This window comes from Lycorma delicatula, chromosome 10, assembly GCF_047948215.1.
Source record: "Lycorma delicatula isolate Av1 chromosome 10, ASM4794821v1, whole genome shotgun sequence".
NCBI classification, from domain to species: domain Eukaryota; kingdom Metazoa; phylum Arthropoda; class Insecta; order Hemiptera; family Fulgoridae; genus Lycorma; species Lycorma delicatula.
In genome coordinates this window covers 6,400,638-6,417,436 of record NC_134464.1, presented here as the reverse complement: position 1 = coordinate 6,417,436, position 16,799 = coordinate 6,400,638, and the positions used below count along the sequence as shown (strand labels likewise).

At 31.7% G+C, this 16,799-nt stretch overlaps 1 protein-coding gene across 1 annotated transcript in view; it reads right to left on the bottom strand.

The window, feature by feature from the left end:
- LOC142330840 (ribosome biogenesis protein BMS1 homolog) overlaps positions 1 to 16,799 on the bottom strand; it is an 81,104-nt gene that overhangs the window by 45,732 nt on the left and 18,573 nt on the right. The window contains exons 6-8 of the mRNA XM_075376300.1: positions 10,775 to 10,903; positions 9,846 to 10,042; positions 2,116 to 2,252 (exon numbers count right to left, since the gene is read on the bottom strand). Of these exons, the coding sequence (XP_075232415.1) occupies positions 2,116 to 2,252; positions 9,846 to 10,042; positions 10,775 to 10,903 (463 nt within the window). The remainder of the gene's footprint in view (positions 1 to 2,115; positions 2,253 to 9,845; positions 10,043 to 10,774; positions 10,904 to 16,799) is intronic.

The following is a 16,799-nucleotide window of genomic DNA, read 5'->3' as shown; positions in this document are numbered from 1 at the left end:
TTCATATAGTCCTGATCTTGCCCCTTCTGACTACCACTTGTTTGGTCGACTCAAAGAGACACTAAGCGGCCATCAATTTACCTTCAACGAAACAGTGATCGATCATAATTAATCTAAATATAATCTCTTTTACTGATTTCAGAATGTCAACTCTGCTTGAAACGTGTATGCCGGAAGAGCAACATTCAGTGATAAAGTTTTCTATCAGCTGTGAAACCGGTGGAAATATACAAGAATGTTGAAACAGTATGGTGAAAGTGTTTAAACCACAGTAACATCTATAAGTGGGTGGAACAGTTTAATCTGGGCAGAACAAGTGTACCTGATCTTCATCGGTCTTCCAGACCGATGAAGATCAGAAGTTTTGACTACCGAGCTGTAAAATAGCATAAATGATCTTATTTGTGAAGACAGGCGAGTCAAAATTTTCCAAATCGTTAGTTTGTGTAATATTAGTGTTGGAACCGCGCATTCAATCATTCATAACATGCTGAATTATTGCAAAAAGTGTTTGATATGGGTTACAAGACGGTTGACTCAAGCCCATAAAGACACCCAGATTTGCATTTGTTCTGAGCTCAAAACAACAGTTTGAAGTGAAAAATAATGACTTTCTAGTTCGTACAATAACGTATAATATGATGAAACGTGGATACACCATTTCAAAACTGAATCCAAATGGCAAAGTCTTGAGTGGAAACATCCAGATTCACCCACCAAAAAAATTCAAAACTCACAAGTCAGAGAGTAAAGTGATGTTCATGGTTTTCTGGGACTTGCAAGGTCCAATTTTTAATGACTACTTAGAAGAACAATGTACTGTGAATAGTGAGTACTATGTTAACATGCTCCAACACAAAGCAAGATCCAAAATGTCAGGGTGCTCTCTCAAAAGGTGAGATTATCTTGCATGACAACACACGCCCCCACATTACTCAGAGAATGGGAGAATGCAAGAAGTTGGGTTAGGAGGTGTTGCCACATCCTCCTTATAGCCCAGACCTCACTCCGTCTGATTTTCATTTATTAAGTTGGCTCAAAGACTTTTTACACAGCAAGAAGTTTGATGACAACAAAGTAGTATATAAATGGCTCAAACAGAAAGGTAAATAACTTGTGGGAATCAGAAAGCTCACATAATGGTGAGAAAGTGTCTAAATGTTGCTGGACACTATGTTGAAAAGTACTGTAAGTTTCACTGTCATTGAATAAATAGTTTTTTCTCTACATCAATTTGTCTTGTTAATTATTGAACATCCCTCGTATTCTATTATTTAATATTAATATTTAATCTGATATATATATATATATATATATTTTACTATTAATTATCAAATTATTACAGCTCAAACATACATGCCTTCTTTCATTAACCAGACCATAATTTTTCATCTTGCCCAAATTATTTTAAATAACTGGGTACAGAAGTTTTAGTTTTCATTCATATTTCCTTAAGATTAAAGCTGTTCACATTATTTAATGATGAAAATAATCTGAATTGTTTAGATTGTCACAGTTGCAATACAGTAAAAGAAAAACAAAGCTAATTGAATCATAGAATACAGCAATTACAATAACATAATCATACATAATAAAAACTAAAATCTTTAATGATGTTAGTAAAAGGATAAATTAAAATAAGCTATAATGGGACAAACTAGCTCTTGAATTTGGTATACCCTTCTTATAAATATCAAGTGAATGTATGTGCATGTGCATGTGTGTGTGTGTGTGTGTGTGTGTGTGTGTGTGTGTGTGTGTGTGTGTGTGTGTGTGTGTGTGTGTGTGTGTGTGTGTGTGTGTGTGTGTGTGTGTGTGTGTGTGTGTGTGTGTGTGTGTGTGTTTGTGGATATATATATATTTCAGTAGTTACCTGTCTAAGGTATGTTCAAGTCTTAACAGCTTTCTTCCATATAATTGAAAATTTTTCCTCAAAAAAAAAGGCACTAATTACAATGTTTGTAAATACATCACAGAAAGAAAAATTAACCAAAATATTTCTATATAAATCTAAAAAAGAAGCAATAAAAAATCATAAGTTTAAAATATGTTCAGTTTATCAAAATAATTTTTATATTAAAAAAAATGTATGAATAAAAGTTAAAATGATAATACCCAACAAATTCTGAAGCTGTTATTGGTTCTGCATTTGTAAACAGCTGTAGTTCACTTTGTGCTATTTTAGAATCTAATGTATTTTTAGTTTCTAATAAAGATGAGACTAGCTCTTGAACAGGTTCACCATTTGATGTCTGAAAAAAAAAATCACTTCTTTAAACGGCTTTCAAATAATATGAACTCTACAAAACACATATCAATTCTTATTGATGTGACTGGTTACATGGTGCTTAAATGACTAATCGGTTATTTATTTATTCCTAAAAGTAATAACAAGCAATTGTCCAAATATACTTTTCGCATTTTTTTAAAGAAGAAAATTGTTACAAACAAAAAATACTAGTATTTGTTGTTCATTTGACAGAATAAGCTGATGAAATTTCAAGTTGTGAGGTATTTATTGTACTGTTTAAACACAACAATAAAATTCTTAATGATTAGTTTTCTTGTATTAATTTAATGTTTGAGTGTGTATAACTGAATACTGCAGTATTAGAATACAATTTATAACTGACTTATATAAATATATATTTATTGTTTAAATTTGTATACATAAACATAAGTTTGGGAGTAACGAACAGTAACCCAGGTCTGCAATGGTAAAATTATCTGAAATTTATCTAATGGTTTCAAAAGTTTTTTTGGCAATGAAAATGGGAAAAATATTTAAAAATTTCATCAAAAGGTTTTTTCACTATTTGTCATATTTTGTTCTAGCTATAGATGTTAGCCTATTATAAAGGATCATTTTGTAAAACTGTTGTTTAATAAACAATCATAATTATTTTTATGTATGAAAATGCAAGAAGTTAATATTCTGATTAAAAATATAGTATATTTATGACAAAAAGTTAAAAGCAGTAATAAATCTCACATAATTGTACATGCAGCCACTTTCATGTTACTACATGTGTTAACGCCGTTTGCGTAAAGTCATTTTATTCCAATGAATTCAAGGTTATGGTCGAGTCTTGTAGTTTACAGGCTTGGTAATTTTTATTTTTGCATTTTTTGTAAGGCTTGTCTACGTGTATTTTTAAAATAGGTTGTTTGGGTTTGTTTTCGACATCATTTCTCTCAGGCTCCAGCTTGACTGACTGTTGCATCATCATATTGGTGTTAGCTTATTTCTATCTCGTTATTTCATCGTTCGTCGTTCGTTATTTCACCGATCTCTATGTTTTGTTTTTGCCTCGTTTCTTTGTCAAGTTTAATCTTCAAATTCTGTATATTACTTCTATGCTGAAAGTGCTTCAATTACTACAAACTGCCATTTCTATCGGCGCCGAATCTTCTCGAGCTGCTGATTACATTTTTCATCGATGCAGAATCTCTCCAAACTCGTTGCTACATTTTTGAGACGCCTCGTCCTGCTCAACCTCTAAATCATGTCTCACCCCTGCATTCCTGATACACCACTGTAGGCTATGCCCAGGATTACTGTATGTATTCATTTACCTTCATTCACGAGTTCGTCTCTTGCTAATATTTGTGTGATACAGGCAAGTTCAATTTTCATTATTTATTACGTTTAACAGTTATTTTATCATTAAAATTTGTGGAACATTCAGTTCATCTTACCTTGCCTTTCAAGTTTCAATTTAATTTTCAAGTTTAGTTTAAAAAACCATTTATTCACTTAAGTGCAATCATGATAGGTCACTTACCTATGTTACGTGCTTATTATTGCAATTTGTTATGGTAATTAACTCCATAATTTAATTTTGTAACTTGTTGATCGCCGAGATTAATTTTTTTCTACGCATGAACTGTGTTCATAATACTTCTCGTAAATTAACCTAAAGCAAATTACTCCTGATGTGCCGTTATGTTTTAGGACTTCTTTGTAATTGTATATTTTCAAGAAAGCTTACTAGTAAAGGAACTCTATTTATATGTTTATTTATTTCAATTTGATTATTGTAATTAACTCTTTTTGTACTATAATATTATTGTGGCCTTTTTTCTACATTAAACTAGAAATTACGTATTTGAATTATTTAATGCTAAGTTTGTTGTTCATAAATCAGGAAAGGCCAGTGCCAATTAAGATTTACTGTCATTTATTTTTCTAAGTTAATGACATTTGTTCATTGCTAATTTTTCAATATTACAGCATATATCAGTAATGCAATAGTTTTCCAGTCATACTATGTTCATTGATGTTATGTTTTTCTAAGTTTATAATTGTAAATAAGTTGTTTTATGTTCTCTTGTTTTCAGGCTTTGTTAAATTGTAGATTTTCAAAATATGTATTTGAAAAATGTATATTCATGTATTTTCTCATTTAATATCACTATTCATATGTTGATTCAGCTGATATTTATTAAGTATCATTAAGTTTTGTTAATTTCATAATTTATTTTTATTTTTTAAGGTTATGATTTAACTTAAGTTCATTTGTTTTCCTTCCAATTAAAGTACAATTTCTTTTGGCAAATACGAGCTGTGTTTTCTTTTATTTTTGTTAACTTTACCCAACAACATGTTTGATCATTTCCTGTTACTGTGTGCCTGCCTCTCCACCAACACAATTTGCTATTAGAAAAAAAAAATAAGTTCAGTACCTTTCCTACAACTGTGATGCACATTTGTGGTATTAGTCTGTGAAGACTTCATTTATTTAACCTTTTCTTAACATATATTATAATTTTCTATTTTATAATGTTTTTTTATTTTCTTATAAAATAATATATTTTTGCTATATCTGTGGAAACTTTATTGTCGAAAAACAACAAAGAAACATTTCAGAATTAGTAAAAAAATAAATTTTACATATTTTGGTGTGAAATTAGGAAACCAATACAAATCTTGGGCTCCTCATAAGGTCTGTCCAGTGTGTTGAAGAACTTTGCCAGTGTTCACAAGAAAAAAAAAACAGACTTTCCACTTTGAAGCGCCTATAGTTAAGAAAAAACCAACTGATCGTAACAATGATTATTACTTTTGTTCATGAAAGAAAGTGATTCAACTTAAATTCCTTTCCTTTAACAAATAAAGTTAAAGGAGGTTGTTTTTGTTGGACCAGATATAGGGAAGCTTATGAAAGATGAAATAATTGAATAAAAAATAGAATTATAACAAACTATACAGTTACAAAGTTTCTGTACAACAAAAATTTGACAACATTGTACAAAATGTTAGAAAAGTTCAAAAATTTAGACAGTAAAATGAGCCTAAAGGTAAATTTTTCTAGATTTACACCTCAACTACATTCCAAAAAATCTTGGTGCAGTAAATGAGGAGCAGAGGGAAAGAAAGATTCTATCAAAACATGAAAGAAATGGAGATGAGACACCTCGGGAGATGGAATGTGAGCATGATAGCTGATTACTGTTGGATGTTAAAAAGGGATGACCTGCTGCACGACCACAGAAAAATGTACCAAAAGAAGCATCAAAACAAAAAGAAAAAATTCATAAGGAGTTGGAGATAACTAGAATTTTACTGTGTTTTCATTAGTTTTAATGGTTAAGTAATTTTTTTCATATCACTTGTAAATAAATTCCAAATTTAATTAAAAATTATTTTTTATATTAATTAGAATTTTTATATTTTATTTTTTTTTTATTAAATTAGTTTAGTTTTATATTTAAAAAAAAAAAATGTTTGAAAGCTTTTTGTGAAAAATCCTTACATGATGGAAAAAAATTGATGTCATATGTGGATTCAGTGACTGAGATTAGCTAGCAAATTAAAATCAATTTTTCAATCATTAAAAAAAAAGGCCTCTGTAATGTGCCAAATAAATCTATAATAGGTGTTGAAATTGAAGATTCATCAAAAATGTTAGCTTACACTATCACCCCAGACCATTAAAAAGTGGTTGCTATAAAAAAGAATGGCGCGTGGGTTTGTTGTATGTGCTCACATATTTTATTTTAGCTGCTATGGGCGCAGAGCAGACTGATAGTGGTGCACTGGGTGGCTGCACGCAGCGCACGAACAATTCAACTGTTTGAACAATTTGTACTTCTCGAACAATTTATTCATTCAAACGAATATGAACAGGCTGTAAGCCTGCCTTTTTCTAGTACATCAATAACACTAAAAATAGTTTTTGGTACATGATAGTTTTGTGTTCCTAATGTAACCTTTTATGCTGAATTAAAAAATTAAATCAGCAATTTTTCCATCCCCAGTTTTTTTTATGATAGCATTTGGAGAATTCTAAGATTTTTTTAGGGATACCTTATATACATAAAAGAACTGTTTAAATGATTTTTAAAAGAGTACGGGGTAGAAACATAACATTATGAAGGCATTAGCTGTATATGTATGATGATTTATTTACTGTAGGTTCTGACAAGTCGGCACAAAGCAGTCATCTGAGTCATACAATTAACACACCAGTATTATTTAAACATTTATGTGTGCATGTGCGCACTATGGTTTCATTCTGATTTGTGATTTAGTTACGTCAAGTGAATTATATTGGTAATTAACTTTGCCAAGGAAGTATGTAAATGATCGGGATAACTTTGTTACACATGTGGAAATTTGACATTTAAAGAACGATGATAAAGTTTGGCTTCACAAGAAAAAAATATTTTAATTTTATTTTAGATGTAAAATTGGGATCAAGATAAGAACTGGACCACTCACATCTGCTGTTTGACAGACTGGGCTAGGGATAGTTGGCACATGAGTTCTGCCATATTGATGGTAGGTGTGAATCAAAAGACCACATCAGACTGTTATTTCTGTATTACAAACCTAAAAAGAATAAGTAGTAAATCCAAATGCTCAGTACAGTAACTAAATTTAATGTCTGCTATAAGGCCAGTGCCTCATGGTGAGGACTTACTTGTATCGCATCCTCTCTAATACATCTAACTTTAGAAGATATCTGAATATGTGATTGCTCCTCAACATGAGGAGCAAGATGAACCTACTCTTAAAGCAGAATCCTCTTCCTGTGAACCTCATCTGATAATTTAAAGTGAATTAAATGACTTTATTCAGAATTTGAACTTGTCCAAGAAAAACAGCTGCGCTTTTGAGATCTAGGCTGAAAGGCTGGAATCTTTTCTATACTGACACTAAAGTGTGTTTTTTCATAGTTGTCAGGAAGAGTTTCAAGATTTATATTCTGGAGAAAATAGTTTAATGTACTGTAACAAAATTTATACTGGTATGGATGCACTTCATCCTGAACATAACTCTACAAAACAGAGACTGTTCAATAATTCTTCAAAAATTAATTTAACAGCTGTCCTTTTGCACAACGACAATAAATTTCCTTCTGTACTGTTAGCTTATGCAACTAAAATGAAAGAGATATATGACAATATGAAAATCCTGTTAGAAAAGATTCAGTAAAAGTGCCATTAGACTATATGTTGCAATTTAAAGGCTACTGGTGTTATTAATGGATTTGCAGCTTGGCATTACTAAATTGTTTTTTTTTTGTATGTGTGAATGGGACAGCAGGGTGAAGACAAATCATTATATCAGGAAGGAATAGCCAACGTATGAAGCACTTACACCTGGACAGAAAAATGTTGCACATCCCCCAGCAGCTAATTTAGGGATGATTCTTTTACCTCTACTTCATATAAAATTAGAGTTTCCAAAACTTTAAGGTGATGAATAAAAATGGTTTCATTGTTTGGAAGAAACATTTCCTTATGCAAGTGATGCTATAATTAAAGAAGGCATTTTTGTGGGTCCCCAATAAAAACTTTGATTAGAAATGGACAATTCAAAAAATTGTTAAGTCAAAAAGTCAGTGTGGAGGGCATTTAAAAATGTTTGCAAAACATTTTAGAACATAGATCCCCAACTAAAATGACATTGTGGATGACTTATTACAGTCATACAAACATATAAGGTGTAATATGTCTCTAAAAATTAATTTCTTGGATTCACACCTGGATCTCTTTCTGGACTATCTTGGCACCATCAATGACGAGCATGGGGAACACTTCCACCAATAAATGTCATGGAAAACAGGAACCAGCAACAGAGAAGTGCAAGAATGCTAACAGATTATTGTTGGGCCCTAAAGAGGAATTTACCAAATACCAAATGAAAACAACTACCACATTTTAGGCAAGTTGAATAATGCCCTGCAGGCATGCAAATTCTTATTTCTTTTAGCGTTTATCTAAATCTACTTACAATGCTTACTTGTTTTTAAGGTAAGGTCCATTTTGAATTTTCTACCTATATATGCAATTTGGCAGATGGCGCTTGCATAGCTCAGCTATTTCAATCAGTAGTCAAGAGTGTTAGCAAAATGGTTTATTAATTTTTTTGTTGTTTATATTCAACCATTTACAATAAGTGCTACAGTGCATACTCCTAAGACGTGTGAAGTACAAGGGAGTAATCCAATTTATGATGGCAAAAACCAATTCCTCAGCAGAAAACTACACGCAAATTTGTGACGCTTATGAGTCAAATACTATGAATGATGAAAACTAAACATGTTGGTGCTGTTAGTATGAGAAGGGCGAGCAAATTTTCAGTTTATTTTTTCAGCCGCTGTTAGTGATAAAGGAAAATTTGATCGAAAAAGTCGACAAAAATATTTGAGAAAAACCAGTTTCATCGCACCACAATTGTCTGATATTCCTGATCTTTGATTATAAAGTTCTGAGTGAAAAATTGTGTGGTAAATGGGTGCCAAAGATGTTAACCAACAAACACAAATAAAACTGCCTTGCTACAAGAATTTTGGAACCATTAAGGAAATGAAGGTCACAGATTGTTTGATAGTGTTGTTACCAGTGATGAAACCTAAATTCTTATTCAAATGTCAAAGCAAAACAGCAATCAATGTAATGGCGGCAGTCAACACCTAAAAAAGAAGTTCAAATAAGAATGTTCAGTAAAGAAGCTTACAGATACTGTTTTTTGGAGAAAAAAAGGTGCCTTGCTTGTCGAATTTAATGATCACAAAATTATTATGAATACTGGTACATACTGCAGAAAATTAATAAATCTTGGAAGAGCTATAAAAAGCCAACGATGTGGAATGCTACCTTACAGGATTTTGTTTTTACACAATCCGGTTATGTATGTCAAATCAGTCGGTGAGGTAATTGGAAAAATTTTGGAAAATCTTCAATCATCCACCCTACAGTACTGACTTAGCTCCCAGCAATTATTTTCTGTTTATTCACCTTAAATAGTAGTGATTTGCATACAAAGATTTGCCATTGAAAACAAATTGAAAAGTGGTGTTACTGAGTGGTTTAACTCAACAGCAGAATTTCTTGAAGAGGGAAGTGAAATACTATAAAAACTGTGATAAGTTTTAGGCAGCTACGTACAATAATAGTAAATAAATGTAGTTTTTATGCGCAAATAACAAAAGTTTGTTCAAATTTTTTATTTTGCTTTTATATCAAAACAGACCTCACTTTAAAAAAATGATTCGTACAAATTTGAATTCAGCATGAAAAGTTCCAGTAGGATCATATATTTTGTTCCTTATGAAAAAAAGAATTTTTCCCAGTGTATTTTAGAAATTTTTCTTTTTCTGTTAATCAAAATTTACAAAAAGTTATCTCATTATTAATATAAAATCTGTAACTATTATCGATGAAATATCTACAGAACTATTTTTGTGCAGCTCAAACAACACTTGGACTTATGAGAAAAGACCTTATTATGCTTCCGCTGTCATTTTTATATTGCCAAACCATTAAAAAAATTAATTGAAATTATATTAGATGAATAACAGCTAAAGTAATCATAATTTAATTAAATACATTACCTTATTCTGCATCTTATTTCCTCCACCAGGAAGTTCAATATAAACAGCATCTTTATCATATACTATACCCCCAACACCAGAGTAAGGTGCATATATTAATCTTTCTTTTTCACCTAAAGCACGTTTTTTTAATCGTTCTGGTAATGGACAAGGATCTGGTAATAATGATATATCTTTGATGCAAAAATCACCACATCCTGAAAAGAAAAATAGTAATAACAATATATCAAAAGAAATTAATGAAATCTTAGCAAACCTAAAGGAAAATCTCATTATTAGTATTAAAATCTATAACTGCTATTGATGAAATATCTTCAGAACTATTTTTGCGCAGCTCAAATAACACTTGGACTTATGTCAAGCAACACTTTGCCTTATTATGCTGTCATTGTTATATTGTCATTTTTATATTACCAAACCATTAAAAAAATGGTTCCAACAATTTACTTAAGATACGATTTAAAAGATTTTCTTTTATACAAACAATATTACTAATAAATGAATTTTTAAATAATGCTAATTAGATTTAATAAAACCTTTAATTTTCTAAATATATTTCAAGATATACACAACTGTTCATTAATACCCTCCAAATTGTGATTATTTTGTAGCTATTTTTTGTATTTAGTATTTTTATGAATTTACTTCAAAATATTTCACACATTTATATTTTAAATAATTAATATAAACTTTAATCGTATCATTTTTTTATCTAAAATTAACTGTTTATTTATTACGTTACTCTGATCAAAGTTTTACCGCTGGAATTACCCCCAGCAAATGCCAGGGGTAATTCCTTTTTTATCCACAGAGTAACATATTTAATATATACTCCTGGCAAGATCTATATAATTTAATTATTAAGAGTCAAAATAATCATATATAATAATTCATATATACATAAATATAGGTAAGTAGCATGTACTAACCAGGTATATGTGCAGAGCTTGATTTATTTAATGGAATACCTCTCATATAACCATATAAACTAATGCAACGATCAACTTTATTATTTTGCCTTATTAATTCAGGTGACGTTAAATCTTCCATCCTATCAGCTGCAACAACAAAAATATAATTCATAAAATTATAGGCTACAGTAATGATTAATCTGCAATGTTACAATAATTTACACAGTAATTCAGTTCATACAACTACTACTCATAAAATAACATAAAAATATTATAAACGCTTAAAAATTGCAGTATTAATAATGATTTAGACTATTAACAGGTATAAGAAAATTATAACTAATCACTTATGTCCTGCAACAGGAATCTTATGTCAACAATTAAAGTGGTAACTGTTGCTCAAGACATAGATATATTGTACAAACATATTGACAAAAAATGCCAAATACATAAAACCATTCAGCAAACATAAGTTCCTACTTTTTATGGTCTGTTATCATGTATTATACAGATAATAGTCTAATGTAATGCTGATCTATGTGGTGGAATAGTAGCATCTTTCATTTAATAGGATCTGGGTTTGCATCCTAGACAAGTCTGCCATTTTTCACATGCCAAATTATTCATGTCTCATTCATTATATGTTACTTAAATTAAATAATGAATATTTGTTTTTATATGCTCTTACTTATATTTTATGTATTTGTACTTATAAAATGAAATGTCCTCAGTCATAATCAATGCTTTGCAAAAACTGTTGAAGAAATTACACATACAAAGAAATACACATACTTGTGGTGTAAGTATGCACTGAGAAAGGATTTTTTGAAATTCTTTGTTTAAAAGATTAAAATGAGTAACATTGAATTGTACTGCTTTTTTAATTTCTCAGTAACAAATGAAGATATCAAATTGATTTTTGGTGTGTGCAATCTACATGTAAATATCTAAAAACCAGTTACTAGATTTTTCAAAATTCAACTTGAAAGGTGTGAAGACTCTTAAGATAAATATCTAAAAACCATTTTTGGGTTTTTTGAACTTTGACTTTTTAAGGGTGTACAACATGGCAGCTCAACCAACACAGCCACTGCTACTGTTACTGTACTGTGTCTAACAACGCACAGTGTAACTCTGTACCTGCCTCCAGTTTCTTGACTAAAAAGCATAAAATAAAAAAGGAAACAAAGTACGGTCACCTACTTACTAGTGGTGTTTGTTGGATAATGCTGAAATTTGGACTAAGTGGAGAAGGACCTGATGGACTTTCCATCAGGCCTTCTCCACTTAGTCCACAACTCAATCCTGGACATAACCATATGTCCAGGATCACTACCTATATCTTCACCTCTATATACATGAGTATCCTGTACACATGTAGCCATTCGTTTATTCATCATCACATAGTCGATCATTGATTGAAGACCTCTTGCTGACCAAGTATATTTGTTTATATCTCTTTTCCTAGAAACTGTATTTGTAACGTTGAGTAAGCTAGCATCTGCAAATTCTATCAATCTTATACCATTCTTATTCACATGTTCCTCTCCGATAGTGTCAATAACATTATCTAATTGTCTACCACATTAACATTTTGTCATATAGATCTAGTTGCTTCTGTAACTGACAATTGAAAATGTCAGGTTTTCATCCTAACCACCCTCTGGAATGTATATACCTATCACATAAAGACTACTTCAATCAATCTTAAATCTGACCACAATGATTCTGTCATTTACTAAGGTATATGTCCTGATACGAGCTTTCCATTCTTGGTCTACCAGAAATGCAACACCAGATCAAGCTGTCACATTCTGTGCCACTCCTGTGTATAACATCATATAGTTATCCAAATCTGCCGTTTCTTAAGTTTCTTTATAGTTTCTGTTACCACTGCTATATTTATTTTATTTTCCGACAGCCTGTGGCTCAATTCAGCTTCCTGACAAGCTCTTATATTCCATGTTGTTAATTTTAATATTTCAATTATTCCAAAATCTTTAAGTTTATTCTGTACATATTTATATCCATTTTCCGGTCCGGCTTTTCTCTTTGACACTTGTAAGATTTATGTCCTCTAAAGACGGTACAAACGTCTTGTAGAGTAATTCCAATGATGGGGCTGTCATCTTTGAGCATCTGAACCTGCCCTGGAATTAGATTCGGAGACTCACCTCCTAGGCTCTTCCACTCTCTCTGCTGTTCAAACTTCCTCATCTGCCTTAGAGGCCGTAGACCATTTTTTCACCTGTTGGTCCATGGAGCTGATTCATTTCCCTCCTACCAAATATTACTGGGAGGCATCCCTAGATCCGCCACCTGAGGACGCGCCTTCTAGGGGTTACAGGCTTCCCAAGAAACCATACCGTACACTGACGCTAAATCTATGCTAAAAATTGCTTTCCACCATTACATGAAGATTTACTGCTGCCCATGTAAACAGTGCAACCTTTAACTAGTTGTATTTGATAAAGCCTCGCACTGTAGGCAAAATATTGTTATTGTTTTGTATTATTTTAGGTAATTACACCATAATATTTTAAAATAGTTGTTTTTACCTGAAGAATTATAGTATAGAATAGTTGTGATCTGGGTATTTTATCTGCCTGCATATTTATATTTGTTTCTATTATTTGCATAGCGACTTATTTGCATAAGAACATTCTGTACTCCTGTAATTTTAACACGGAACCAAGAAGTTATCATTTTATATATACGTATATACTAATCAGTCAAGGCTCTGACTTCACTCACGCTTTACATTTAGCCAGAAGGCTCTGCCCCCTGGACCTGTGTTAATTAAATTCATGCTTGTGAAAATAATAATTATAAATAAAAACTAATAATTATTATAAAAACTATCGGTGTATAGTAATTTCTTCAGAGCGACAGTTTGATCAGTACTTGAACTGAAATTTTTTAATAAACTAAAGAATAGTTTTAAAATAATTGGCCTCCATCTTAAAAATAAAAGTTATAGATGGTTACCTATTCTTCAAACAGGTAAAAATGTATTTTGCCCAAATCTCAGCATTATCCAACAAACACCACTAGTAGGTGACCGTACTTTGTTTCGCAAGCTGAGAGATCAGCTTGCGATTACTTTTTGTGGGGTCACCTTAAAAGCAAAGTGTTCTGCAGTAGACCTGCTACAACGGAAGAACTGAAGGCAAAAATCTGAGAAGCAATTGGGGAAATTCCAGTTGAGATGTTACATCAAACCATGAACAATTTAACGAACAGACTTTGTGAGTGTTTACGTTGAAGAGGTCACCTGGAAGATGTCATCTTTAAAAAATAAACTAAAATGTATGTATCCTAAAATGACAACATTTGTACAATTACATGAAATAAAATTCATTTTCTAAAAAAATTTTTCATTAACGTTATTTAATTTTAAAATTTCCCATTTCTTTGAATCACCTTGTATAAACTGAACAGAGATAAAACCATTTACTCGAATGAATGGGTTGTTATTACTTTACAATTGGATAATTTCATGTCAAGTGGACCATGGGTCCCCGGTCGACCATCTCCAAACTTCATCAAATTTTGCATGGACATTCACTGTGATCTTAAATGCCATTTTACCAAATTGTAGCTCTATTACTGATTTTCTGTGATCTCTTGAATGAAGGGTACTTACTGGTAGCTCGCGCATACACACAAAAATTCTAACTCTGACTTATAATTGAAGGCAATAATAAAGCTATAGGTTTGAATTTTAGTAGTTCCCAGTTAACATTTTATGCTGAATTCAAATATGTTATTTACAAATTTCTTTAGCACCTGGTTTTGAGATATAGCAACTGAAATTTAGCAAAAAAATTGTAAGTTTAAGTTTGAGCTTATATAATTCCTTATCTAGTACTTTAATCGGAATTAGGACTTTGTAACCTGAAAAAGGGTGTGTAACATCCCATAGTCTCAAAGCAACTGAAGGCTTATATCAGGAGATATTCATCATCAAATTTGGTCAGAAATTTTTTAGCTTGATTTTTGACCTACATTTGAAAGCTTACATTTCAGGTATACCTTCTTAGATTTTGTTAGCTTTATAATAGTTAGAAAGAGCAACTTTTAAACTAAAATCCGTGCAGTTTGTGTTTTGACCCGTAGTTTAGAAGTGGCAGAAAAAACAGTTGAAAGATAATGCATCTTTCACATAGAGAGCAAGTTTTCCATAATGTTTATGGATTAAATGAATACCCTCTAGCAGAAAGTAATTTTTTATTAAGTAATATTAACCGGTTTGGTGTCTATTAATACAAAGTTGTTAACATTATTTAGTTTACTTTGCCTCCTACTGAATGCAGAGGAGGCAGTTTCAATTAATTATATCTGTTATGGCAAGCATAATTTTTTTAAATATTTATTACACATGCACAAAAATACTAAAATCATAAGTTAATACTAAAATATAAAATCATAAGTAAAATGAGATATAGTCATAGTAGTAACAACAGAGTGCAATAAAGTACTACAATTTTATAGAACACAGTAGCTTCAAAATAAAATAAAATAAAAATATCTAAAGTATTCAGAAACTTTTTAACACAATTTTAATTCCACTTCAGCTTAAAATTGTTTCTCAATCATAGACTGGATGTATTCTGGATACATCCTGATGATGTTGTTGATGGTGCTTTAAGAGTAGCAAAAATGTGCCGTTCTGGAATCCAGCAAGTGTCCTTTCTAGGGGGCCAATGATAAGAACGAGCTGCATCATGAGGGTGCATAAAACTAATGCAAGTGTCATGTTCTTCAAAAGATATACCACATATATTTCCAATCCACCAAGTATTGTCATACATGCAAGCCACATACTGGCCTGGTTGCAAGCTGGTAAGTGGAATGCCTTGAGTAGGTTTATCAATTTTATAAACATCAGCTTCAAATACTGAGTATCATTTGAGACTCTGCTGACCTGGATTTTAGCTTTGCTAACTGACTTAAAACTGGTGTTCTCTCTTGTTCCAGCAATTGTGTGACCACTATTAAACTGTCTTTCCTGTTCAGGTTGGATTCTCTCAACTTCTCTTAGAATAAAAAAAAAACCTGATTCCTGGTATATTTTCTTTACAAAATTCAAATAAGTCTCTTGGTGTCAATATCTGGTTTTTTATAGGTCACTAAAAACTGGCACGTGCTGGTAATCATTTTGCACTACCTCCAATTCCTTCACAAGGTAATTTTCAGCGGCTTGTACCAAAGAAGTTCCATCCAGCTGTTATCCCAAAGTCTTCCTCATGGTGGCACAAATTGATAGAATTCTTTTATTGAGCAGCTGAACCATCACTGAAGTAGTGTAAATGCTTTATTTCAGTCACTGTCTACAAGTATTTGATCAGTTCAGTCAAAAATATATGAACAGCAATGCTATCATAGCACAGACAATCACTGATCGTGCAAATTATAAGATTCTGAGGCTTGTTTTTATTATAATAAACCATGAATGGATGTAGTGTAGCTTGGCTGTTTTCCCAATGGAAACCCTGTACAGTATCTTGCACAACAAATGAATAGTTTTCAGCAAAATTCATCAGGATAATGGTGGCTAGTCAGGCAAAAAACCTTTAAGGAAAGCTCTTCTTCAATAAAATTTTCCATAGTTGCCTGTTGTGTCTCCAATGTGTCTCTGTAGGAATCCACTGCTTATATTCGGTTGGTTCCTCCAAATCATAATCTTTAAGCTCATCTAATAAATAGGGCTCTAATTCAGTTTTTCCAGGACACTGTTCACAATGTTGTAGTATGCAATTCTTAGATTCTAAGCTGCACACAGTTTTCTCAATCAATACCTTGTAGTCATCCTTGATGGATATTGAAGCTATCAAGAGCTTAACATTTTGATGAATGGGATAAACACAAATTGAATGTGTGCCAGCAGCACCAAAAGTAACACACCACTTTGGCCTAAGTTCACAAAATTTTGCGAAGCCAATTTCACGGACATAATGTGTGCAGTAAGTTATGAACATTTCTTTTAAATTGCATAGAAGTCATCGCTTCTGTATGTGGACTTTTTCACTACTGATTCTAA